The 26541-nt window shown below is 38.2% G+C and overlaps 1 protein-coding gene across 4 annotated transcripts in view; it reads right to left on the bottom strand.

Annotated features, from left to right (window-relative positions):
• Positions 1-4512: 4512 nt before the first annotated feature.
• PMS1 (PMS1 homolog 1, mismatch repair system component) overlaps positions 4513-26541 on the bottom strand; it is a 47430-nt gene continuing 25401 nt past the window's right edge. For 3 of the 4 annotated variants that reach the window (XM_037398063.1, XM_037398066.1, XM_037398064.1), the window contains exons 7-13: positions 26255-26377; positions 24160-24303; positions 21919-22814; positions 16177-16632; positions 15507-15637; positions 7586-7746; positions 4513-4937 (exon numbers count right to left, since the gene is read on the bottom strand). In XM_037398063.1, the coding sequence (XP_037253960.1) occupies positions 4746-4937; positions 7586-7746; positions 15507-15637; positions 16177-16632; positions 21919-22814; positions 24160-24303; positions 26255-26377 (2103 nt within the window). In that variant the 3' untranslated portion in view covers positions 4513-4745. The remainder of the gene's footprint in view (positions 4938-7585; positions 7747-15506; positions 15638-16176; positions 16633-21918; positions 22815-24159; positions 24304-26254; positions 26378-26541) is intronic. The other variant, XM_037398065.1, reaches the window with a different exon arrangement.

The raw sequence follows: 26541 nt of genomic DNA, 5'->3' as shown, positions 1-26541 counted from the left end.
TTTACAACTTCAGCTACAAAAGCGATTACAAAAATAAGTAAGAATTCCGTAGCTGCAGATAACAGCAGCATTACGGTTAATATTTAATCATGATATTGTGAGAATGTTCAGTAGTGGAAGACAGGATTAACATATTGCTTTAAAACATTCCATTACTTTCTGCATCTGTTTACTGATAATAAAAGAAACAGCTGTTCTAAATGTAACATTAACAGGTGTAAACCGTTCATTTGAGATTTTAAAACAATAATTCTCCTCCATTTCCTCCTTAGCTATTTTGAAATGACATTGCAAACACCCCTCCTATTAGCTTACACAATTAACTCGTAATTGTTCAACCTCTCCGCATGTCCGCAAAACGTATACATGTGGAGTTAGCTTCCTTCTCACTCTGTGCAAAGGGCTCTGTTCTTCTGCAGCGCACATCCTGAACTAATGCACCAGATGTGTCCCATAAAACGGTTGGTCACACTATTCAGCAGCTTTCCTTTAGCAACTGTTCTATATCAAATTTACTGTAAAAAAGCATCGTAATTATGAAGTAACACTGTATCAAATTCACAGACCTAATATCTCGCTATGTTCACTTAAACTATGAATGATAATTGAGCTTGAAATTGTATATTTACTTTAAATAAGTCCTCCAAATCATCTGCAACAATGTGTGCTTAATTCGAAGCCATTAACAAAAGATTTAACATTTCCACATTTATACTCTCCATAATTTCCGATATGATACTCCATACTTAGAGAGAGAGAGAGGGGGGAAAAAAATAAAAGCTACTTCTGGTAGCCTTCTATTTGCAAAATTAAATGGATGTACCTAAAGTTTCTTACAATTGCTAACCCAGCCTGTTAAATGCCGGGTACAAATGAAACAAACCATTCCAGAATCCTTCGATACTGCTATTGCAGCCAAAAAAATTAATTCAGGGTTATGTTTAACAAAACCAAACCAACCCCCCCTAGCAAACAAAAACTTGACCTGCATTACAGAAGATAAAACAAGCTCTGAAGACCAGGTATTACAGCCTTTTCAAAAACCTAAGAAGTTGCTTTTTGATGCTTACTTTCATGAAAGTAATAGCAATATGCTTGGGGGGGGGGGGATGGGGATGGATAAACTGAGACCAAGGAACGGGTGCTTGTGTAACTAAATAGAGTGTTGCATGGGAGAATCGATTCTATTGCTAGATATTTCAAATATTCCATATTAAAATATGGAAAGTATTTCCTATTATAATATGGAAATAGAGAAGAATACATTTTATCAAATCATACCATGTAGATTTTACTGTCGCCAACGACGGCTAAGTGCTCCTGAAGTTAAGTGTTCCTCTGTTTTTGCTATTATTCTCTGAACTGCTACTATTCATATTAAAGGAAGAAAAAAATCCCCAGAAATACTCCGAATCGCTTCACACGCGCACTCCTTAACTGAGAGACAACAGAAACTTCATTATTAAGATTCTCCATACATTCAGAAAAGAAATATGCGAAAGGCACTACCTCCATTTCATACTTACACCCCTATTCACATGCAGGGAAAAATAATTCTTTTTTTCAATGACATCTTCCTGTATTTAAAAAGGAAATTGATATTCAATAGTTTCCTGTTAAAACAATATGTAACTTTTCAGAATTTGGGTGAGGCGGACCCCTGCGCTGCAAGCACAGCACCTGAACCTGCCCCAAGCGACCGTACAAACCAGGCTCTGAAAAACGCAAAGCTCAATACAACCAAAAGAGGTTTAAAATGTTGTGACCAGCTCGTGCTTTAGTCTGGAAAGCTCCCAACTATCACCGAGGGCACAGTGCTACCTGCGCGAGGCAGATTTTCGGAAGGCAAACACGCACACCACGGGAAGCGTCGGAAGCGACGACACTTTGACTTGCCGGTGACGGAAAGCCTGGGAGAAACGATGCTCGTGCAGGGTCAGCCTCAGACCTGCCTCCACATTATTGAAGTGGTCAAAATTGTACAAAAATCAGATGCCAGCAGAGGGCAGCGCAAATACTCGCAGTCCCCTGAAATGCCCCGACCCGGCCGCTCCAGGTGGGTCCCGCTGCGGGGTGCAAGGACGCGGCCGCACCAAGGGACACCTGCCTGCCACGTCCTGCCCCGCTGCTTCTCCCGCTGAGGTAAGACATACAGCACAACTATGACCAAGCCTACTCATCGTTACGTATTTTAGGTTTTCTTCTTCCTTTGGAACAGCCCATCCCGGAGAGCCTCCTGGGATTCGGCACTTCATGAAACAGCCGAGCGGCACCAGGTGCTGCTGCAACAGCAGTTAAATCCAGCACATCGTCTGACTTCATTTACACTTGTAGATCTCAAACTGGGGTATTTCTTTTGTTTAAATAAGGAACATAAAATGGATGCATCACCGAAGGCATCACTAAGAGCATCTCTAGAAACAGTAACGCTTCCTTCTGTCCACACCACATAAAGCAAGACGACGCGCCCTGTCTCGAGCCCACCCCCACCCCCCATCAGCACAGCATCAGAGCAACTCACCGTTTCGGCCTGCATCCCAACCACGAGTACCCTGGGAGGCAGACACCCAGGCTTGCAGCTCCAAAGCTGTGCTAGGGCACTCGCTGCTGGCACCCAGCCACACGACAACCCACCAATATCCCCCCAAGACAGAACCAAACTAGGAGTACACCTACCTAAGGAAGACCTCCACAGCAGCCCGCCACGTAGCCAGGATAGGGGGAAGGAAGGGCGTAGGAAAGACCCAGCTCCCAGTTGCCTAACTGGGTGCACCTGACCGCAATGCCTGACCCTGGTTTGCTCCCATAGCAACTAAGTCCACCTTGGCACCTGTGAGTACCGACTTACCAATCACATTTTATCCTCAGCCTAGGGCCTGAATACTTAAAACAACTTTCCCTCTGCAATGGTACGGTTACATGAAAGCACTGGATGTTGACTCTAGTTTTATCAAAGACACTAGCATTTGCTCCAGTATCATTAGGATACAGCTATTTTACCATTTGGAAAAGAATTGGCAATTAACAATCTCACGAAATACAACACATTATACTCCCAACGGTCTAAAATCAGTGAACATATCCACTGAATTTCAAACAAACTTAAGTTTGGAGATAAATTTCCATTCTCCAGCTTGCCTTTGGCTTTTCTCACTGCAATGGCTACTCTCTAAACTCCCACAGTTTGTATCCAAACAAGAATAAAAATAAACAAATATAACCTTCTGCATCCACCGCAAGGCTGGGATCCTGTTTCCCCCTCGGAGCCAAGAGTCACATCTTCCTGTGTCTCCATCCACGTTCTCACTTCCATTCTAAAAATTCACATCTTCTGCACCGAGTGACATTTACAGCCAACAAGCGTCCAGTTTTCCAGTGACATTCTCATCTTGTACCCTGCTCACCGCTTAAGTTTGGAAAGATATCCTGCTTGTGCCCTCCAATTATCCCTGCTCTTTATGAAAGGGATAAACTTACTTCAAATGGCATAAACCCATAATCATTACCTCTCGGTTTAGAATTTAGATGTTGTCAGGTAGTGCTGTGCTGTGATTTCTTAACTTAGCTCACCAGTTCAGCATTGTTTGATCCAGAGCAACAGATCAGTAATTTACATTTTCAGATTGCACATTTGCCTGTCTGGTCCGATACTCCCGCCCACAAAACAGCTTGTGCTCAGGTCTTCCAGCAACCTTCAACCATTTACCTAGCAGCCACAGCAACCCCACAAAGCTAGGTCGTACCACTGCGTTTCACAGCACCAAGGTCTGCTAACAACAGAACAACTGGGATGGACAGCAATTGTCAGGTGATCTTTCCTGAAACTTTTAAAACATACTCTCCCAAAGACATTGCACTGCTATACGCAGAAGGCATGATCAGATAGCTTTACAGAAGGCTACTACTGGAAATAGAGGAGTAAATACTACGTTCTGGTAGAGGGAGAATGAACAAGTTTAGCAGAATCAGTAGCGCTCTGTACAGCAGACTTTGCCCCAGTTATGCCACATTGCCCTTGAGCGAGGACAGTTTATGTTTCCCACCCCCAAAGAGTTTGTGTACAGCACTGCACCAACATACATCTATTGGCAGCTACTTTCAGTGCTAACCCGTGCTCCTGTGACTCTGATCCTTTCATCTTTCAAGTCATTGGCCGGGTTTTGTTGATCTAAAGATTTAAGTGTGCTATACTTTTAAGAATCACACCTCTAAGTGTGTAAAAAAATGTTTTTGGAGATTAGACACTAGCAACTTCAATACTCACTTACGCGAGCTAACAATTTCCAAATTGAAATACACCACCATAAAAGTGTAAATACAACAACTGCATATGGCAATGCCCCATTTAAATACCTACAGCTATCTGGCATTCCTTGGAAAATTAACACCTCATCTCCTTAGTACAATAAACTCTGCCAGGCTTTGTTGAAAGCAACCTCTAATGACATGTAAAAAATTTTGACTTACTGGTATTTTCTAAACCTGCAGGAAATAAGAAAAGCATCAAAGTAGTTGAGATCATTTGTTTAGTAAATTCTTTTAAAAAATATCGATGAGTTTTTTTTCTATAATATTTATTTTCAGTTTTCAAGTAGCATTTGGATTTAAATAAAAACAGTCTCTGGGAGGAAAACATACGATAATGAAAAGTCATTATACAAAAGCTTTGCACAAAACATACTGAAATTACAGAGTAACGATCAAAATGAAGCAAGAGAAATATGATCCCAAACAAAATGTTCCATTTACTGAATAATTTCCATGGAGTTGTGCTTGTCAACTTCTGGAATATCTGCTAAGTGATGAAAAAAAGGACGACCATGAACACAGCCTTTATTTTCCTTTCCAAGCTGTTGCTTCATCCTGTAAATTGTGTTTTGTACATCTTCTTTTGACAAATGTAAGGGCAGCTGCCGAGTTAAACGTACTGCTTCTCCCTGTGGAAAGGAAAAACAAGAACAAAACCCCCATAGTTTTGAAGTACTGCTTTTTAACACATTAACCTGGGGCTACCAGAAAGCAGAAATTAAGCATGCACTGTTTAAAGGTCGCTCTTTTCTGCTGATAAATATTCTGCATCCCAGAAACCCAAATGTAACTCTAAACATATCTTATTGGTCATTTTGTGACACTTCTACAGTGGAGTCACACACAGTCTCCTGGTCATGTCTGCATTCGTTTTCTTTTGGGGTCCACTTCTGCAAGATGCTTTGTGTTTCTGAGTATCTTATTTCCTGTTGGCACCAGTATCAGCTGAAGATGTTTACCAGTTCACAAGACACATTCTACACCACAGACTTTAGAACTAACATAAATGAAGTCACACACTCAGCTAAACAAAGTTTTTCAAATGCTATAGTGAAATTTTAGATTGTTGTATGAACGATTGCCTATTGCATCCAGTTATCCCACAATACCAGAAAGCAGAAGTGAGTGCTAAACACAACTACTGAAGCACCCCTCTCCAAGAATCAAACAACTTCAAAAAGAAGTTGCCAGGTTTTTTGTTTCCTTCTCCAAGGTGGGCCTTCCTGCCATTGCCTTCTCTTCTGTACTTTAGTAATGTTGCCTGGACAGAAATGGATGTGGCATACAATCTCCTTTCACATCATACAAACCCGAAGCAGCGTTCATAACATTTTAATCTGAACCTTTTCATTTTGTTTGCCTGGGATTTTCCAAGTGGAAAAACAATCACTGTGGACCATTCTCTACCTAGGAAGGCTGCTTCTTTAACCATTGCCCTATTGTTTTTTCTGGGTCTACCGAAAGACAGCAAAAACTGCAGACATGCTGCCTGCTCAAACATGAAACTTATGATAAAAGTTGCAATTCTGAACATGACAGTGAATGGCATTGCCAGTGTTTAACCCCCAGAACAGTCAAAAAACTCGGTGCTTATCTTAATAGTTTTCCCCATGCCAACAAGACGTATACTTCCTAGTTAATATGTATTTTCCAGCTACTGTTACTGCTGTACATGCACCTTCTTTCTAAACAGTTCCTCACAGGATAAACATTGCTCTTAATAAGACTTCCTTTGATAATCTCTTGATACATACCTTTATAGGTATGTGTATATCTATATGTATAATTGTATATAGATATACTACACACATGTTTATATGTGTGTATAGTATATCTATCCCTATACCTAAACCAACTCCATTCCACACAATCTGACTGACTGATGGGTATTTGCAAGTACAGGAAATAAAGTTTCCACCTCCAGACCAAATTACACACCATTCCTGTCTCAACAAACAAGGAATGATCCTTCCTTAAGCTTCTTTCATGACTGCACAAGAATGTTTCAGCAGAACACAACAGAATCGCTTGCTCCACAGGCAGCTGTAAACTTACTGCCTCCAAAAGACAGGGAAATATTTGTACAATAAGTGTTTCTGTGTAAATACTTAGGTCCCCTTTTGAAGTAGCCTGACCCAGGAAAGCACGTTAGCAAATGCTTAAGAAAAGACTTAACATGTATTTTGGTAACCTTTTTGAATACAGATCTTAAGTGCTAATGAAACATCTAGATGAGAAGAGATAGAAAACTGCTATTGCTAGTTACCCCAGCTTTAACTAGCAGCACATGTATTAGTTGTCCCTGAAACTTCATGCCCATTGCTGTCCCTGGATGGATGATTTTATCTATCTGCATATCAAATATTACCAAGTCATTCCAATTCCAACTGTTGCACAATAACTTCTGTAAGAAAACAGATTAAAGATTCTTTTACTCAGGTACCATATTTCTGTCAACCAACAACGCTGGCTGCCTATGAAGAACACAGGGTTTTCCTCTCTGTCAGTGCACTGCAGAACTCAGTCACTATTGCATCGAATCAAGTGGACTTACAAGACTGCTAGTTATCAGTATGTGCTTCCTTTAATTGCAGAAGCTACTGATGTGAACTAAATACCAGTATTTGTATGCAGAGGCATATGGAGTTCACTGTATGTGAGACTTCTTTTTTTTTTTTTTTTAATGTCTTAATGTGACAGCTTGCTTTTCTGGGAAAAAAAATAACTTTCCATTTGTCCCTCTCTGCCCTTTTTTTGGAATGAATCGTAGGAATTTTTCTTCGAGTGGAAAGGGTGCACTTTCTGATTTTCATGATGTACATCTCATTGACGTTTACATGAGAATTAAGCTTCAATTAACATCTACTTAAACCATCTTAGAACTTCTTCATAGATTTATGTCAATAACTGTTCTTGATTCAAGTGCCTTCTAGACTTCGTAAAGTAATTTTATGGCAGTTCTGTATTTTAACATGGAGAAATGCCTTTCTAGTCTGAAAACTGTCTATAGAGAAACGTTTTGTGAACATGAGCTTTCAGCACATATAATATCACATGGGACGACTGCTTTTGGATATGTTTGATGGAAGTATTTTGATAAGCAATGCAGAACTCATACACCTCAGAGAGGATATGACATTCTTCTTTTCAAAAGTAACTTCTGTTTAGAACTGAACTACATTAATCAAAACAGAAAGCTGAAAAAAGATTTTCAAGCTGTTTAAGGATTTATTATAAGCTTAGCTGGCCAATACTTAAAAGCAAACTTCTGTCTTACCTCCAAGTAATTTATCACTTTGAGAGGCCTACATTCATATACTTCCTTTGCATTTCCATTAACTACTGCATTCAGAATTTCTCTCAAATCAGAAATACCATAATATGACAGACAATTTGCCATCCCTTCTATTTCCATATGACTTTCTGTAGCTGAAGTACCTGAAAATACAGAAACAAAATAGTAATTTAGACACTGCTTTGATCTCTATTCTGGAGCAATTCAGAGAAAATGCAACTGATACAAAATCACTTAGTACATTAGTCTCTCAAATTCAATACAATTAGGAAAAGTTTTTTGCTCCTCCCTTGGACTGAAAAGCATTTATTTGCCCAATATTTTGTTATGATGATGTATGCCTATTCACATCACAAACACCTCTGCTTATTTTTATTCAAATCCTAGCTGGCACTGTTTATATACTTAGAACGTTTTGCAGCATTCCCAGTCTTGAGCATAGTTTTAATTAAAGTAGAAGTTAGTAAAAAAATACAATTTAGTTGGAAAAAAATAAAACCTGAGTGTTGGCATTATGTCCTGTGCAATTGGTTTAAACATCTGCAGGAGTCCAAATTTTATCGTAACAAATTCAGCTTCTGCTGAAATAAATAGCATTTTTTCCTCCTACCGCAGCAAGGAAAGAACTCAAGACTCCATACTACCATTCATATATCACTGCTGTAGCAGGTACCATTCTGAATGGGAATGATGAATACAACATTTAAACAGCCTTCCCAACAAAACATCTATTCAATCTTTGAGGTGTAAGAGATTTCACTTCTTATTCACACCACTTGCAAAAAATCTGCTTGATTTTGAAGTTGCTACTGTACAGCTCACTTCCACTCCCAGTCAGGAGCAAGCTCTTCAGTGGTCACGCTCACATATTCCCCTGCAGTCCTTCCGAGCTCCTCCTCTCACTCATGTTGGGTGCACAGAAATCTCAAGCCAACCCACATGCCTACCTTCCTTTTTCCTCCACTGCAAGTCAAAGAAGTAGAGAGCTTCACAAGCAGAGCACGGAAGAATACAATGGGTAATGAAAATAAATCCACTGTTGTGTAATGGCCCCAGGTAGGATAAATTATATTCAGCCTCAGCCACAAATGGTTTTTGCAAAGTCAAAACAGCTGGAGACAAATAGACTGCTACAAAGTGGATTAAACTAACAAACTGATAAGGGATTGATCATTCATGTTCCTAATCCAAACAACAATGTGAAAGATTTCAGAAGTGAGAGAAAATATATATGCAATAAAAGTCACCACAAGGTACATTCACTAGCTAATAGGATGAGACTGTTACCCATGACCAAGCACTGTTTATTTGTCAGTCATTAAATAAGAGCATAGATGAATAGGAGGACTATGCTGGTTGAAAATTTTTCTAAATAGGGGTGTGTCACCAGGTAAATAATGCTGTTGTGACTTTTAAAGCTTCATGGCAAAAGATACTTTGACCAGACTGGGAATTTGATATAGGAAACAAGTCCCCCACCCAAAATAAAAAATAAATTATAATTAAAAAAATCACATAACCACTTTCCAGCTACATATTCAACACTGCTTTACATTTAAAACTTTATTTCCTTTGTCACCCAGCATTGTCCTCCTCCTCTTTGTCAAGCTGTCTTTCCCTAATCATAGCCACCAAAAGCAGACACATTTTTTATGTACTGCTGTAAGCCTGTGATCAGATTCAGCTTAAAGCAAAATGCTAAACTATCTGAAAGTTTACCAGTTACTGAAGTGGAGATAAGATGATGTACTATGTCAATATTTCCCCATGGGAAAAACTGCAAGTAAGAGATGGGAGCAAAAAAGAAAGTCTGGATTTAACCTTCTCCAGGTCTTTTCATTTTTATCCCAACTTTGCTTTAATGAAAGACTAGATTTGAGTAACTGTTCCAGACCATTTAATTATGCTGCTTTGTCTCTAAAATCAGAGCTTAGTCTGTTTGACTTTTCAGTAATTACCTGTCTATTAACCAGAGGCAGGATACAACATTTTGTTAAGTTTCAATTGTTAAGATTTTCAATTGAAAATCTTGTATTTCCAGTGCTTCCTCTTTTTCATGAGGAATGACAGTGAGGGTCCCGATTTGCAAAACATTTTTTTCTTTTTCTTCTTTTTATTCTCCAAATCCAGTGAACCAATCCTACATGCTTGCTACCAAGAACGCTAATGCTCAGTGTTTCTCAGTTTTACTAATAGCAATTTTCCTGTCTGCAAATTTTGACTGCCAGATTTGACTTCACCATACTGCTCATTGAATTAATTTGAACACCAAAGGGGGCTTTAGAAAAGTCTAACATAAGAACAACACAAATCTTGGTTAAGTTTTCTTCTTTGGTATTTCTGTGTGTGTGTCATTCTCCTTTGCAGCCTAAAGACTGTAAGCAGAAAAGTAGCCCACTGCATACTGATTAACATGCATTTATCTGCAAATCTTTGCAGGGATTCCAGTACTGGCAACCACTGATGATATAAGCAGATGTCCGAGCCTCAGTGTACTTGTAAATTTTTGATAAAATACATGTTAAGATTTTTGAGTATTCAAACAGCAGTCTTCAAGCAGTTTCCATGGTAGTTTCTCTGAAATGCTTTGCAACTTCCAAGGAAAATATTTCCGTGAACAAATAAACTAGCTTTCAATTGACTAAAAATGTGGCTTTCTCATTGCTGCAAATTTCCCCTTTCTCTTTCCAAACAAAGCATACACAATCATCTTTGCATAATTCCTTCTTGATGGCCAGGAAAAACTGTTCTCTTCCAGCTGCCAACTAGATTAGGTGACACTATAAGACTGCCTATCTTCCAGTCTGTGGTCAAAATCAAACTGAAATTATGTAGCAGCATGATTTTCCACTGGTTGGTTACAAGAGCTGAGGCATCTTATATTACCGAGGAAGATAGGTTATTTATATATTACTGCTCTTCGAGGCCTTGTAAGCACATTCTTTGTGTTATATATGTTGGGACACATATTCTATCAGGCAGACAATTCTACCCCAAAAGCCTGCCTTGGAGCATGGCCCAAGGCCCACCGTTGTTACAAAACCAAGTAAGACGCGTTCCTTGCTCCCAGCTCCTTTCCAGCCAAGAACTCACATCTCTCTTTAGGACTTTCACAAAGGCAAACAGACAGAAGCACAGTGAAGGTACATATAACAAGCACCTCTTAAGAAGAACTGGACGGAAAGTAATCCATCTTACTTCTTGAAATGCTTCTCTGTACATAGGGGTCATTGCAAGCTATACCCAGCAAACAAATGTCTGGCAGATCGCAGAACACTCAGTTAAGCAAAAGCAAACAGCCTGCTCTCCCAAAGGTAGCATCACTTGAAGCCTCAGTAAAGCCAGAACATGAGGGGGTGGGAGGGCAGTGGAAGACAGACTGGAGCTCAGCGTCACAGCTTTGCAAATCACAACAACTGGCACGTTCCACAAAGAAACCATTGATTTTGCCTAACTGACGTACTTGCAGCAAGAAGCATTTTCTGAGGTATTTCACAACATGTTTTTCACTGTCAGCTATCCAGAGAAAAATCTAGTTGAAAACTCCTTAGACTGCTGAGCAATCAATACAAAAAGAAACAAGAAGATATTACAAAAGTTCTTAGTCTACCAAAAGAAGACAATAGGGCATGTCCAAGATCTACGATACCTGGGAACAACTCTGGCTGCAATCATACAGAGTCCTTGAACAATATGGAGCAAAGGTAAATTACATTCCTGCCTTACAAGAGACCATTCAAAAGACAGACTTATCCTCAAATGAAACAACAGGCAAGTAAGGCTTGAAACTCTTACGCTCTTGTAAAAATAAATATTCAAAAGCTGCATTGGTGAAAAAGGAAAACATTGCCAGAACTTCAGTTTTTCCACCAAAAAGACAAAACAAGAATAAAACTCCATGTGGAACAGAGTCCTCATTAGGAAGAAAAAGCTTAATTAGACCTTTCAGAAACCTACTATGAGCAGCATTTGGTGTCACAGGGTGCCATGGGCTTTAGAGTGAGGCATGTCCACGCTATATCTACAAAAAAGGCTGCCAGTATGTTAATAGAGTAATTGTAGTTTAGAACCACCCACTAGCTAAAAGGTCTTGGCCACTTAAGAGTATAGTTGTATTTCTACAAATTCCATGCACTCTGAGTGAGTAAGATTCAATTTCTGAGTATTAATCCCAAGACCTGCCAAATTTAGTGCACAACTAATAATTTATTTTTTTTTTCGTCCTATAAGAGAAGTTGTCCCTTACAGACAAGTCATCCAAAATAAGGAAAACCCAGGGCTCCATGGTTTCTGGATTTTTTTCAAGAAACTATCAGAATCAAAGTCTTTATAAAAGTTCCTCTGTACCATAAGTTGTCAAAAGGTAGGAATTTAAACTGCAAAAAACCATCTTTAGCAAAGACCAGTTGAGATGCAAGCACAATGCAATAAGGGAATTACCAAAGTCACCCTCCCAATTAAGGCAGCTGTTCCAATTCTCTTGTTTTCAAATAAACAGTCAGTCCTGTAAAACACCGCTTGCCCCTCAGTACCCTTCCCCCCCGCCTCACCCAAGGAAATAAGGAATGAATCTATATTTGAGTCATCACACTCATCTAGCAAACAGTCCTAGAGAGGTGCTCAGTACCAAAGCAAGAGGTCTGTGTTCCAAACTCATACCTGAATATTATGAGTAGACTTAACATATGATAATGGGCAGCAATACTCATGGTCCTTCTCTTCTCCTTCAACAACATACATGTGGAGATTTAAACAAATAATCAGTGCAACCTACTAGACTGACAGTCCTCTTCAGAGATCACCATGGGTAAAGGAAAGCTTCTTCTTCTGTGGCCAAAACTGCTAAATGTTGAATTTGAACAGCTACGTTTCCTTTGTTCCTGGTTTTGGAAGGTATCTTTGAGCCACCAACGGCATCACAGACTTATCCACTTGGATCAACAGAAAGGTTTGTTATTTTGCCAAAAGAAATTAACAGAAATACCACTTTCACATTCAAATTCAAAGCCAAAGAAATGGAACCTTTGCCTGTGCCATAGAAGAGGTTGTCTTTGTCAGAAAAATGAAATTTTCTGCTACAGAAAATAAAACTCTTAACCCTGGATGAAGAAAGAAGCCATGCACTAGTGGCTATTAACTAGAAATTGGTCAGAAAGGGACATGTGACTATGTCAGATTTGAAGTCCCAAAGGGAAGTAGAGACTTTCAAATATACTACAGTGGACCCTGAGAACAAGAAAGAGTTGACAGCTCAGTTGAGAAACAGAAAATACCAGGACTGATCCAATTAACCAAAAAATCTGGGGAAAAATGCATTATAAAAGGTACATGCACAGGTGTGCTCCTCTGGATGCTGCTAAGGTGAAACTCCCAGCTACTGTGGGTTAAGTACACATTGCATTATGGATGGACATCTCTCCACTGCAAGCTGTGACTTTGTCACCCACCATGCAAAGTGGCAACCCCGGTCCCAAAACATTAACAATATATCCTGAAGAAACAAAACTCTTCTGAGGCAACTTCTAGTTCAGCAACATCTGAATGCCCCCCTTTCAAGGCTGTGTCTGACGTTTCAAAAACCCACAAAAATAGACACCGAATTCAGACAGCGAACAAAAAAATGCTTCTATAAGGACAGCAAAGAATGTTTTAGGAGATCAACTTGTTCTCTCAAAGTTGAGAAATCCTAGAGAATACTCATGTGTAAGTGAGACAAATCCCTCCTGGTCTAACAGGTCACCTTCCATAAAGGTTATACAACAAGAATCTGTAAATTAAAAGAACCTCAAACTGCATAGTGAAATTCCCAGAGAAGGACAAGTAAGGACTGTTCATAATTAATACCTGTGTTTCTAAAAATCAACTTTAAATAAGTATTTGTAGAAGACAGTAGCATATTTGTAGAAGGTATCATATTTCAGGGATGAGTTTAAGAAAAGAAAAAAGGAAAAGGAGGGACTGATGAAGTATTAAGTAAAAATCCTTGGGTCAGTTGGAAAAAGGCTGGGAGAAATTCCATTTGTTTGCTGGTATTTCTACCTTCATCTGCAATGGTATGCTCTTTTAATAACAGAGGCTGTAACTGCTATAATGGCATCAGCAGAGGCTTATAAACATGACTGACAAGCCTCAGATGTTATTAAAGTTTCATTCGAGTAGTTAAAATATAAGACTGGGAGAAAGAACTGAATTAGATTCCCATTCTTCATATGGGCTAACTGTATGGTACTGATACAGCTCACTACCATGGTTCGATGACCTATACAGTGCACATAGAGCACTTTTACCTTCACTAGCTGTAAACCAAATGAGAACAGTTTCCTCACAAGATTTCATTTCCTTAATTTCAAATACTTAGGAAGACAGGACTGGAAGATGTGTTTACTACTTCCCAGTTACTGTGTCGAGCCCCTTGCTGTTGCATTATACAATTCCAGTCTCTAACTAATCAAGCTATCTTAAAACTAGTTTCCCATCTCCAGTACCACAAGATCAGTCAACAACTCTCCTCTGCTGTTGCCTAGAAACTGTGGTCAAATTTTCACATTCCTTTTATTCACATCTAGTTTACATTCATCAGATTTTGAGCAAAGTTACAACATCAGGAGGTGAAAAATAATAAAGGTATGTGAGCAAAAAGGCTAAGCAAGAATGTTTTTCTCCCTTATTTGTCTAGAGATATATCATAGACCTCCTCAGCCTTTGATTTGCTAGACTGAATAAACCTATTAAGAGCTGCCTCTTACAGTATGCGTTTTATTCCCCTAATCATTCAATCTAATATTATTACCATGAACACCTCTTCTACAAAGTTTTTGCTATTTCTGTAGAGATTTTACCAATCAGAAAGAAGTTTCCCTGGTTTTGCTGTGCATGATTCAGTAAAGAAAACAGCTTAGCTCTGTTCTTCCCAAGAGGCAGCCTCTGAGTGAAGGAGTTGCTCTACATCCCTTTTTTGTACCTACCCTTAAAAGATCCCATATGTTACAGTAGATCTGTCATCACTGTACATATGTGGGGATCTGTAACACATGAAGCTATAGCATTTCTAACAGCTCTTATAGAGAATCTTTTCTCTGAGCTGTCAGCTAGGTACTACCCCCAAAGACGTCTGCTTTTCTTGGAATTCTGCTAGAGAAATCCTTATCCACAGAACCAACCCTGGGTAGGTTGCCTCTGGGTTTCCAACAGCATCCCTTATAAATGGGAAACTTTCTTCAGAAAAATGTATAAACATTTGGTCTCTCTTGCTAAGATAAAAGGATCTCATATGAAACAGATTTATTCTGTGATCAGTGTAGAGGCATTGAAAAGCAGGCTGTCTCAAAAAAAAATGTCAGGCCAAACTCTTACCAAAAGGTGTAGTGATCCTGTCTCTCTCTCTTTACTGGCCCCTTTGGGCTCTCTGTTACAACTCTGATATAAATTAAGTCACTAACCAGATCCAGCTCCTTACTGGACCTCCTCAACTGCTCAACAGCTGAAAAGCAGTCAGCTAAAGCATGCACTCGCAGAAGCTTCGGCAACTAAGTATCACCTTGGAAGAAGCTGCCAGGATTAAAGAATTCTCATTAGTTTAATCTAAATTATGTCAGAATGGCATTTAATGATATTGACATCCAGCATTTTAAGAAAAGAAGAAAAAATAGGTCAGGAAAATGTGGATTTCAGCGAATTCTTTGAACTACTATTAAAGTTTTCTGTTGAGTTATCAGTTTCCATTACTCAATGTTCTAGGTAAATTACATTCTTTGCCAAGTAATAAGATCTCCTGCTTAAGGAAATCGGGATGTTAGGGCTTTAAATGGTTAGGCATAAGATGATCTACATTAACAATCATTTAAACTGTTACATCAGAAGAAACAAACCCCAGTACAACTGAAAGATTTTAAAGTTATCTTACCTTCTATCACTTTTATCTGGAATCCATTTGCTACAAGCCTTCGATCTGACAAATAACCTGATCCATTGAAACTCTGGTAATCCTTCTGCATTTTATAAAGAGCAGCCATATACTGAGATCCACCAATAAGACTGGGAAAAAAAAATCCCCAAAGCGTTAAAAAGCAAAATCCTTAATGTGAAAACTAAAACTGTGAGAACAATACAGAAAATAGTAGTAAGTGATGGGGAGCGATCAAGATTTTTTTAAAGTATTCTGAAAAAGCGATTTGTTTAAAGAAACAAAATCACAAGTACTCACATTTCTTAAAGAGTGGTCGAGTTTAGGCATATAACAATAATTAGCTCAGCCATTCTCTAACCCATGGGGGTCAGTTAGCTAGAGTGAAGTTGTGAAAATGTAGAGCATTTAATTCTCCTCTGGGGAAAGAAATTTGTGTTCACTGCATTACCAAAGAAACCAGTCAAAAGTCATACTTACTTCAACTGGAATATGACCAGGCCTGCTTATTACTAGAAGGTAAAAGTATACAAAACAAAAACCTGTTCTTATAGATAAATTAATGTACAAATAATGACAGAATTAGCAAACAGGGTCTTACTAAAGTGTATTGTAAATAATTATCAAATGACACTGAAATAACATAAATTTTTGCTCAATTGTACTATACCTGTCTGCTAACACAATTGGCTTGTCCAGTTTCTCTACTGGAAGCTTATGATTCATCATTAATCTCTTACATAGCAGGGCTTCTTCCAACCTATATGGATTCAGCAACATTAGCTTCTTCTCAGTAGCAAATATCCAGACATCAGGAAAACTCGGACGACGGATCAGGAAAAGCTCGTGTTCATCTGAGTCATTTTTCTGATGTCTCTGAAGCTGACGTCTACAGGAACTTAGAGAAAAAGGCACTGTGACAATTTTTCTAGGCTGTTCAGGTTTCTGCTTCTTTTCGGTCTGAGCATGAAATATCTTGTCAAGCTTCTGCTGGTTGGATGGAGAAGTCTTCAGCTTGGGTTTCTGTTTTTCTGCCTCCTTCGTTGGTCGGTGTGCTGCCCGTCCCATAGCTTTCCTGACCTCTCTGTTGTATCGTTCCAGGTCTTTAGCAGCTTTTATTTCATAACTTAAAGGAGAAAACAAACCAGTAGCATAATCAGATAAAAACCACCAAATTTCAGCCCCCAACATACTAAAACAAAAGGCAAATGAACCATTTCAACAGACAAGACCAATGCCCATGGTTCATTCAAGTAGCCACGTCAATCTGCTTTCCAATATGACAGAGGTAGAAGGACATCAGGGACTGTGCCTGTATTACATTACCCTTTGAAAATGATGAGTTGGAAATTTTCCTTGACATTTTTTCATTTGTTGATTATACTTGCCTCTGTGAAAGGATTTTTGAAAAGGCAAAGTTGTCAATCAATCAATTCATTTCATTTCATTGACAAAATTTCCATGACAGCCAGCAAAACCTGAATTACTGAAGGGGGAGGAGTGAATTGTATCATACAAAGAGCTACTGCAAGTTGCTTTTGACTTCAGTCCCAAAGACTGTGTTCAACCCTAATTCACAATCAGATACATAAGTTTTGGATGGAGTTTTGTCACAGATACATCCAGCCCAATTCACGAAGTCATTTAAGCTTCTAGAGCTCTACAGACATCAAGGAGAGTCCATGCGGTTAGGTAAGAGTCTGGAGCCTCAACAAGTAAGCCTCAGGCTTCACTTAATATAAAGAAGTACATTTGACTTCAAACAGCCTAGAATTAGCCACATAAATAAAAAGCATGAGAATACAGAATAGACACCATTTTCACAGAATTCTGTAACTAATAAACCTACAGATTTTTCAGAAAGTACTCAGTAACAAACTACTCCTAAATGCTGTCCAAATGGCTAAAACATTACTACATACTAAATCTCTACAACCTGAATGGATTCTTAATGAGTTTACAAATGTCAGGAAGATAGCTAAAACTTTATGGATGCCAGGCTTATACTTGCCTACTGCATATGAATCTTACTTGTTTGAAGGCCAAAGGAGTGGTTTGCTGAACTCCTTCTTTCTGCCCTTATTTGATATTCTGAATTCTAGCAGGTAATTTAAACCAGTCCTATCTTCAATTAAAAAAAAAAAAAAAAGTAGTACTATCATATATAAGTATTGGAAATAAGTATTTTAGCTGGTCGTATTTATTTATTGCTACTTGCTGGAACAGTTTGATTCAATTATGTGTATGCATGCTAGAAAATTAAGGTCAACAAAAGGGTCACCATTTGCAATTAATTATGATGTGCTAGCATTCACATATGGTACCAATATTTAGTTAACTAAAAAAGTCAGCTTAAATACTTTCTTGCAATAAATCATGTCCTAGAAAATATGGAGTAAACATTAAGATAAAAAACATCTGCTCCTTTTAAAATGAATGGATGAAATCACTTGAACAGATTTTTTTTTATCCCAAATACATTTATAGTTTTGACCAGATCAATACATACTTTGTTTTGAATAGACCCAATTCAAATAAGGGAAAATATTTAACTGTAAGAGAACTGAGCTTTCAGTGATACACTGATAACGCAAAACAAAAGCACTTGCAAAGAAACTCCCACTTGCCTGTCATTTTAGGCTACCACCAGCAAAATTCTAGCCTTACAAGCTTTGATTATGAGGGTTTTGCAAATTCATATACATCACTATCAGTGACTTGCTCAGAATCAAAGAAAACAGCAGGTTTACAAACTGCAAGGGAACAACTTTGCCTTTTCAAAAATCCTTTCACAGAGGCAAGTACAATCAACAAGTGCTACATGAACAGTTTTTTCTCTTAGTGAATTAAGACTGTAAATTCAGGATCCTTTCCTGAAGCTATAAAACCTAAAGCCAAGGAAATTTGCAAAACTGGGTGCAAGGGGGGAGAGGAAGACTACAACAAAGTCTAGTTTCACAGGCAGCTTTGGCTTAACTAGAAAAATGGATTCATGATTTCTTCTTTTCCCCTTGCATCTTAAACCTAAGTAAAACATTTAGCATATAACAAAAACCTTTTAATATAAGCTCTCTCAGGCCTTGTAAGACAAATAATCTGAATTTGACTATCTGGAGTAAACTCTGACTGGAAATGGCCACATGGGTAGATGTGACCAGAATAGACAGGCATCACGTTCTGAATGTAACGCATCTCAGCATCAGCCTCTTCACATAATGAAATCAAATCAACTCAAACTGTCACCATGAGTATTACATTCTGTGTTTCCTTGCTTTGCGAAAATTTAAAAAAGCTTTTAATTGCCCACATCAGCTTTTCAATTTGCTTCTGAAATGCATAGGTTTCAGGTGACTAGCACCATTTCCTAGGAGTGGACAATATGGACCTGCCATCATGACTGCTCAGATGCTGGGGACAAGCAGCAGAACGGAAGGGCTGATACCAGATATTAATACCATTAGTCACGCTTAATATCTGGCAGTATATGAATGGAGCTGGCTAGAGATACGATGGAAGGGCAATGACCAGATGGTACCACCGAATGACCTCCAAACCAAAGAAACCGAACATGTTAACTAAAAGGTTAAAATATAGTTAAAAAAAAGATTTTTTTCTGGAATTGCTAAGGAAGTATATTTACCCCACTGTGAAAGAGTTGCAAATAATGTATATACACACACGAGCCATGCGATGAATGGAAAGTTTATCGGGCAATAAAAAGCTACCACACGCAAGTTCATTACCACTAATGACTGTCTATGTGCATACTCTTCCCTGTCAACAGCCAGCCAAGGCCACGCACGCTACCTGAAATGATGTTTCTCCCAAGGTACAAATACACACATGAAGAATTCCTGTAGAGTGCTGACAAGGCGATTCGTTAGCCTCATGATAACATGCGTCTAGCTCTGAACCTTTCCTACACTTTCAGGATAACCACTGCTGCCACTGTCAGGGCACTTGGAGGGGCTTCTCCTACTCCTACCTCAGCCTGATATGCAAGAAATATCAAGGCCAGAAACACAGGCAAGCTGTGTTAAGTAAGAGCAGAGTGAGTGCAAGAAATTAAACCCTGGCTTTGCAAACCAGGGGGATATGCGATGCTGCCAACATGGACATGCATGGAAGCTTTCCTCTTCTATTATAACCTAAAGACCATAACATTTTACATTCCGGTTGAGTAATAAATGCTGGCTTGTTTTGAAAAGGCCATCCTATGTCACTATGAGACATCTGTTGGTTGTACTGCTCCCAAAAGGGATTTGAACTCACTCAAACCTGCTGGAGGAGCCACAGAACGAAAAAGAGATGCTGGAGCCAAGCACACCCATTGTAACAAACGCCTGACTTTATCACAGAAGGGTGGAGGACTAGAGCCCAGGAAAAGTGGTGTCTTGCAAGCAGGGTTGCATGAAGTTGGAGGTATAGCACACTCAGTAGAACTGCAGCACTTTGGCTGCCCAGTCGTATATACATTTGCTGTTACCTCTAGGTGGCCCAATTTATCCAGAGTATCTGGTAGGCAAGACTTAATGTTCTCTGCCAGACGTACAACAGGTCTTCTGGATTGTTGCCTTGGAGGAACAGATATCTGCGTACTCTTCCTATTTGTTATTTTCTGAGGCAGTTTTAAAAGATTAAAAGTGGAAAAGAGCCACACCAAAGCTGAAATGTAGCGATACAACTAGTGGTAAATCTTTCATTCACTTCAACATCCTCTGGACTCAGTCCTACATATAAGGAAAATATATATAATATACCGTATTCAATACTACATATAAGGAAAACTTCATTACCAGAAAGGTCTCCTTCCTGAACTAATAAAAAGTTAATCTGTAGGCACACTCTTAAACATAACAGTTGTACCAGGAAAGCAACCATGAAATCTCAAAAGCTAAACCAGAGCAAATTAAAATTTTCTGAAACAGCTGGCAGAACCTTTTGTTTCATTTCATTAAAAGCATGAATATAATTGGAATAGATTTCTACTATTACATTAATATTTCTGCTAATGCAGAGATGGACAAAACAAAAAAATATATATGGTTTTATGATCGCAGCATGTTGCTTGCTTAGTAAGCTTTAAATTAGGTAAATCAAAAGCTAGATAAAAATGTTTTATTTTACTCTGATGTAGCTGGTATTCAGAACAATGCAGATGTTTTCAAAGTCAAGAAGTCAAAGAAAAACCAGATATGTTAGCAGTAATTCAACAGGTATAGCTTCTCTGTCTTACCAATCTCCTAGGTGAATCTCTCATTAGTGCTAAAATTACGCTGCTTTGGCTAGTATAATTTCCTTTTCAGTGGTCTTTCTTAATTCCCTCTCCGGCTTCCTTAGCATGAAGAAAACACATTTTTACACCACTTCCAATGAGTTTGTTCTTTAGAACCAAAATTGCATTTTTCAAACTTTCTGCTACAAATCACAATTTGCATTCAAATCATTGCATGTAAACCTATTGAAGAACTACTTCTATTTTCCTCATTTGTGTGATGCCGTGGAGTTTTACATTTTATAAAATCACAAACAAGCTGTGGAAGGTTTGGCTTTTGGGTGGTTTTTCTTCTTAATTATCTTAGAATGTCTCAAAATCCATTATTCTAATTAATCTTTTACCATAATAGAAGTTCCATATAAAGAACAACATACATCTAATATCCAACCCCTGCCCCAAGTTAGGCTAAAATATTTTGCTTGCTTGCAGATAGACTTATCCCTACCTGTGATATAAGACTCAGTGACGATTCATTTTAGAAAAAATACGGAATTTAGCTATTCTGATTGTAATCTAAAAAGATATTTGGTCTTGACTGAAACAGATTAAAATTCAAACTGTACTATACTCTCTGAACCAGCACTGGAATAGCTGTTTAGGGGAAAAAGAAATTCCTTGTGTCATTTGATTGGGTTTTACAAATACAATTCTGAGGTAGCCTAGGTTAGGATATGTACTAACTTTAGAGGAAAGGAGTTTACCAAATGTTCCAATCCTGAAAAAGAATTCTCACTTTGTAGCAATAAAAAAGAAGTGTTCGCTGGAAAAGCTCTGGAAGAACTATACGGTGCCTCATCCATCAGCATGATAGTTTTCATTGACAGTGCATCAGGAGTGACAACACACAGGCAGCCCTTAGAAAACAGAAGTTCACAGGATTCAAGCAGTACATTTTCTTGTCTGTTATCACTAAATAACAATTCAGCAAAACTGTCCCTAACTGCTCCACGGCACAGTGGCAAAATGAGTAACTCCAATCAGCAACTCACAATACTGACGCTTATCTTGAAAAGTCAGAAATCATTTTCTGTTCCATTTTTCACAAATAACTGGAAAGTTACATTTTTTTTTAACTTCACTACAGGTGACTCATTGGTAACTACCAGATTTAGAAGTCACAGCCTGAAAACTTACTTCTTTTTTTCCTCTTCATTCAAGTTCTTCCACTGCTCTTCAATTTTCAGCAGGATGTCATCCATGCTGGTCTTTGGATTATCAGTTATCAATTTTGGACGACATTCTTGAGTGAAAAATCCAATTGCAGACTTTGGTTTCCTTATTATTCTACTACTAATTAAGTCATAAGCTGTCACACGTCCGAATTTGTCACTTATCACATTTCTTGTCTTTATGCTTTGATTTGAGATTTGTGGATCATTGCTTTCTTCACCGGTACGTTCATTTTGCTTATTAATTGTTCCTCCAACTTCAGGTATCAAAATCTTAACAGGTTCCAGGTTGTCCCCTAGAGAGTTTTTAAATCCAATTCCCATACTCCAATCATCAGCAGAGACTTCAGGTAAGTCTTTAGGGCCTAAGGTTTCCTCATTCTTTTCTGTTTCATCAATATTATCAGAACTCAAAAGATGTTCATCAGCTTTTTTAGACTTGGGGTCCATGGGAACACCGTTACTCTGAATATCAGTTATATTCTGTCCCTTCTGTTCCTCCACACACAATAAATTTAAGGAACTGTCTGGAAAGGCATCACTCTTAGAAACCTCTTTTTTGTCCAGGCGACTATGTACATTATCACCAGAAAACGTCTGATGATTTAAGCAGATCTCTGTGTTTTTTGCTACTTGACAGTTTTGCACATCACTGCTGAATGAAAGGAATGAAGTATGAGCATGTAGATCATCGTTTCCAGATGGTCCCATTTCATTAACAACCACATCTGTTTGTTCTGTTCTATGAACAAACATGTCTTCTGAGGTAACATCTGTTTTTTTACTTTCACCAGGGACTGTAGCAGGTAGTGGCCCATACAGTGATTTCAACACATTTTCAACAGCAAGTAAGACAGATTCCTGGGGGAAAGAAAAAAAAAACCAAACAAACAAAAAACAAACAGAAAAGTCACACACACAAGCACACCTGAAAATGTAACTGACAGATACTGAGAATACAGAACAATAAGCAAAGTCATCTTTTTCAGAATATTTTCCAAACAAATCTGGACATATTATTGCATTTAAGTTGTTCACACATGCTCAAAAAGACTCATGCTGAACAGCCTCAAATATTTTGTGATTCTGCTCCACCGGTTTAGTTTGATGTCACAAAACTGATTAAGTAGGTACTAACTGCTTAAACCAGTATCGGGCAAAGCTATTCTCAGATAATATTGAGTTAAAAGCTTACAGTCAAGACAGATGCACCAACAACATCCCATTTCATGTAAACACCTTTGTGTAGGTGCTTTCACGGTGTATGCTTCCAAGGCAGCTTTGCATCAAATGACAGAAAAAAAAAAGTAAAAAGAAAAAACACGCACAAAATAAAACAAACAAAACAAACAAAAAAAAAAAAGAAGGAAAAAAACGACCAACAACCCTTTTTTCTAATGCCAAAGGCAAGGTTTAAACCAGATGAAATGTGAGAATACTGTGTTAATTTTCACACAAGTGACACTCAACAGGCAGTACATTTACAGGATTAACATAGGCAAAAACTTTCAGTGAAGAAGAGGATTAACATACCGGTGTGACTACCTACACTCACTTTGAATAACCGCCTTACCTATGTAGCTGCCTTAACTTCTGTGGCACTGTTTTTCATATCTAGTGCTACAAAGCAAAAGTGCCTTTATGGAAATTTATCACTACACAGCCTCAAAAACATGTGCATATATGGTCCTGATAGTATGAACAGGATAGCCTGAAACTTAAGTGATGTCAACAATAATCTATACACATAATAGCAAAATACTGCTTTGAACAGAAATCAACTCCCTCGACCCCGCCGCCCCCACCTTAACGTACATGACATTTAAAGAGTGACTACTTAGTGTAATTATGAAGTTAAACACGAGATTTATGTGAGGACACGCATCATAACTCCATTTAGCTTCTCTCACTATAAAGCCATCTGAAAATGAAGTGATACATACATATCTCTGACAGCGTAAAAATGATCTTTGAAATCAACTGGGAAATTAATTTTGAATAATCCTACATCTAGCCTTTTCAATACATTTCAAACAACACACTCCTGTGATAAAGGCAAGCTATAATGTAACAGAAGAGAACAGAACAAAAAATTAAAAACAGTGGTACTGTTTATCTCCGAACATTTCAGAAGTCCCAGAAGCCCTTATTATGCTTACACAAGTAAAAAGTTCACAACTCAAAACCAGATTAAAACCTTAGTTACCTTATAATGCAGCAAAACTTGAGTTTTATCAGGTGTTAAATTCACATCCACAGCAGAGGCAGGTACAGTAATATTCAAAAAGAAAACAGGATATAAACGAGTACAGTCCTTGTGTGTCACTAGGCTGTAGTACTGTCGAATTAACTACAGATTGATTTAATAAACAGATGTCAGTAAAGGCAATAAAATAGACACAAAGCACAGAAACAAAATTTGACATTATAAAAGCATAACTGGTTTGTTGGGGTTTTTTTCTGAAGTTAAAGGAATGCCAAAAAATGTCCTTGTGGGTATACATGTATGCCAGAGTAATCACCAAGAGGGCAGCTGTTGGCTTCCTCATCTTCACAGCTAAATAAAAAAAGGAAGCAATTCCAAGACACTAATGGTAGCTAATTTGATCTGAATGAAGATGAATGTATTGATCACACTTGGAAGAAAAGATATGATATGCCCAAATTGGGCTGCAAATCCAATACTCACTTTTTCAATAAACACAAATACTATTATTTGTTTGTTTTTAAAAGAATATCTACTTACATAGCATGCAACTACACTGCTTGTCTCTTTAAGCCAAACTAAAGTCTGTTTGAAAAAGTAGTACTTCCACCTCAGACCTGCCCTTCTCCCAGAATGGGATTAATTTGTTCCTTTTATTAACACAACTATAAATATACAGCTTTTCTCAAGCTCTGCTTGCCCTTACCATTTTCTCTATAATCCTCCCAAAAACTCCTCCAAAAGACTACAAAATTATTTAGTTGTTTCAGAATTTTGATCTTATTAACTAGAAGCATCAAATAAAAATCCTTGCATTTCCCTCTAGTATCAGGGATCCTTCAACAGACATACATACTGGAAAAAAGAATAAGTTAACCTGACCAAAAAAATGGAAAGCATAAAAAAAATGAAGAGCCACTGCAGATTAAATTTTATTTTTAAATTCTTAAATATTGTTTAAATAATAGTAAACTCATTTAAATATTTTCAAGTTACTCTAACCTTAATATTCTCAGTCTATCCTCATCTGGCACAGAACTATAGCAATAAGAGGTCCACCAGCACTTCTTTCCCATACATAGCATGGAGATAAAAGTGAGCTTGTTTTCCAAACCCATCAAAATGTATTCTTACAGATGTACTGTTATCCTCATCTGGCCAAAAAAACCCTACCGACTGGACACAAAAAAAGGTAGGAGCAGTGCAAGTGATAAACTTCCACAAGAACAGCCCTAACCGAAGGGCAATATATTTTACTTTGAACGATAGTACTCTGAATCCCACCTTGCACCTAGCCCTCCGTGCTCTGGTTAAAAAGCTGTCTCTGCCAGGGGATCCAAGCTGAGCACTTAAGGTACCAATACAAGTCCAGGGTTTACATTGACAAAGCTCTGCTGGCCAGCTGAAAGCTACTTCATTGTCCTCACTTTAAAACCTACATGTACACTTTGGCATGAATGTGAATTTCTTTTCTGGGGAGGGCAAGGATTAGGAGAGCAAGGCTGCTCCAAGTGAGGTGCTGCAAGGTTCAGTAGTGTGAGAAACCCAAGAGTATCAAATTCTGCCTACACGATGCCTAGCTGTAGCCAATGCTGCTGCACTATCACTTTCATTTTTATCCAATGCATACACAAATTTAAAGGGAAACTATGTGTATTTGCTTGATTTGCTTGTCCACAGTAAGAAGTGGACGAAATCAAAGCTGTGTTTTCAGAAGAATTCTCTTACAAGAAACTACATAAAGGTCCCTCATGAAAAACCACACAGATGTATTTCTGCAGCCTAATACAAAGAAAGAATCAACAATTCTGGTCTCTCACACAGACTATCTGAAACCACGGGGTTTTTTTTTTTTAAACAGCCATAAACATAACATCCAGCTTTGTGGTTGTAAGTGACTGCAGCACATGGAAAAGAACTGAGGCACCAGGAGTATCAGATCTGCAGAAGAGGTTTTTGTTGTGAATGCTGGTATCTTCAACTGTAATACTCTATTTATTTTATTTGGGTAAAAAAGGCTACAGATTGTATAGGTGTTTCTTTCCTCAAAGTTGTCACATTTGTATACCTTGAATAAAAAGCGAGTAGGTGTTACCTTCAGTATTTCCTTCTGGTGAACTGGACGATTATTTATAAAAATGAAACTCCTTTCTGAACTTGAAAGGCTTGTCAAAGAACTGTCTGACTCAGCTTTTGGGAGAAATCCAGAAAGATTTATCTGCAATGATAAAACAAATACAGTGCAAAAGTTTTTAAAAAGGGACCCCAAAAAGTTTTTTTTCAGAGGTGAGATATTAAAATTAGATTGTACGTGAGTCCAAGATGTTTAAATGCATGCACTGCTTCTTGAAAGTTATGATACAAAAGATTAAAAAAAAAAAG

The sequence above is a fragment of the Falco rusticolus genome, chromosome 8 (genome assembly GCF_015220075.1).
Source record: "Falco rusticolus isolate bFalRus1 chromosome 8, bFalRus1.pri, whole genome shotgun sequence".
NCBI lineage: Eukaryota > Metazoa > Chordata > Aves > Falconiformes > Falconidae > Falco > Falco rusticolus.
Note: the sequence above shows the minus strand (reverse complement) of the source record. Positions and strands in the feature narration are given on the sequence as shown.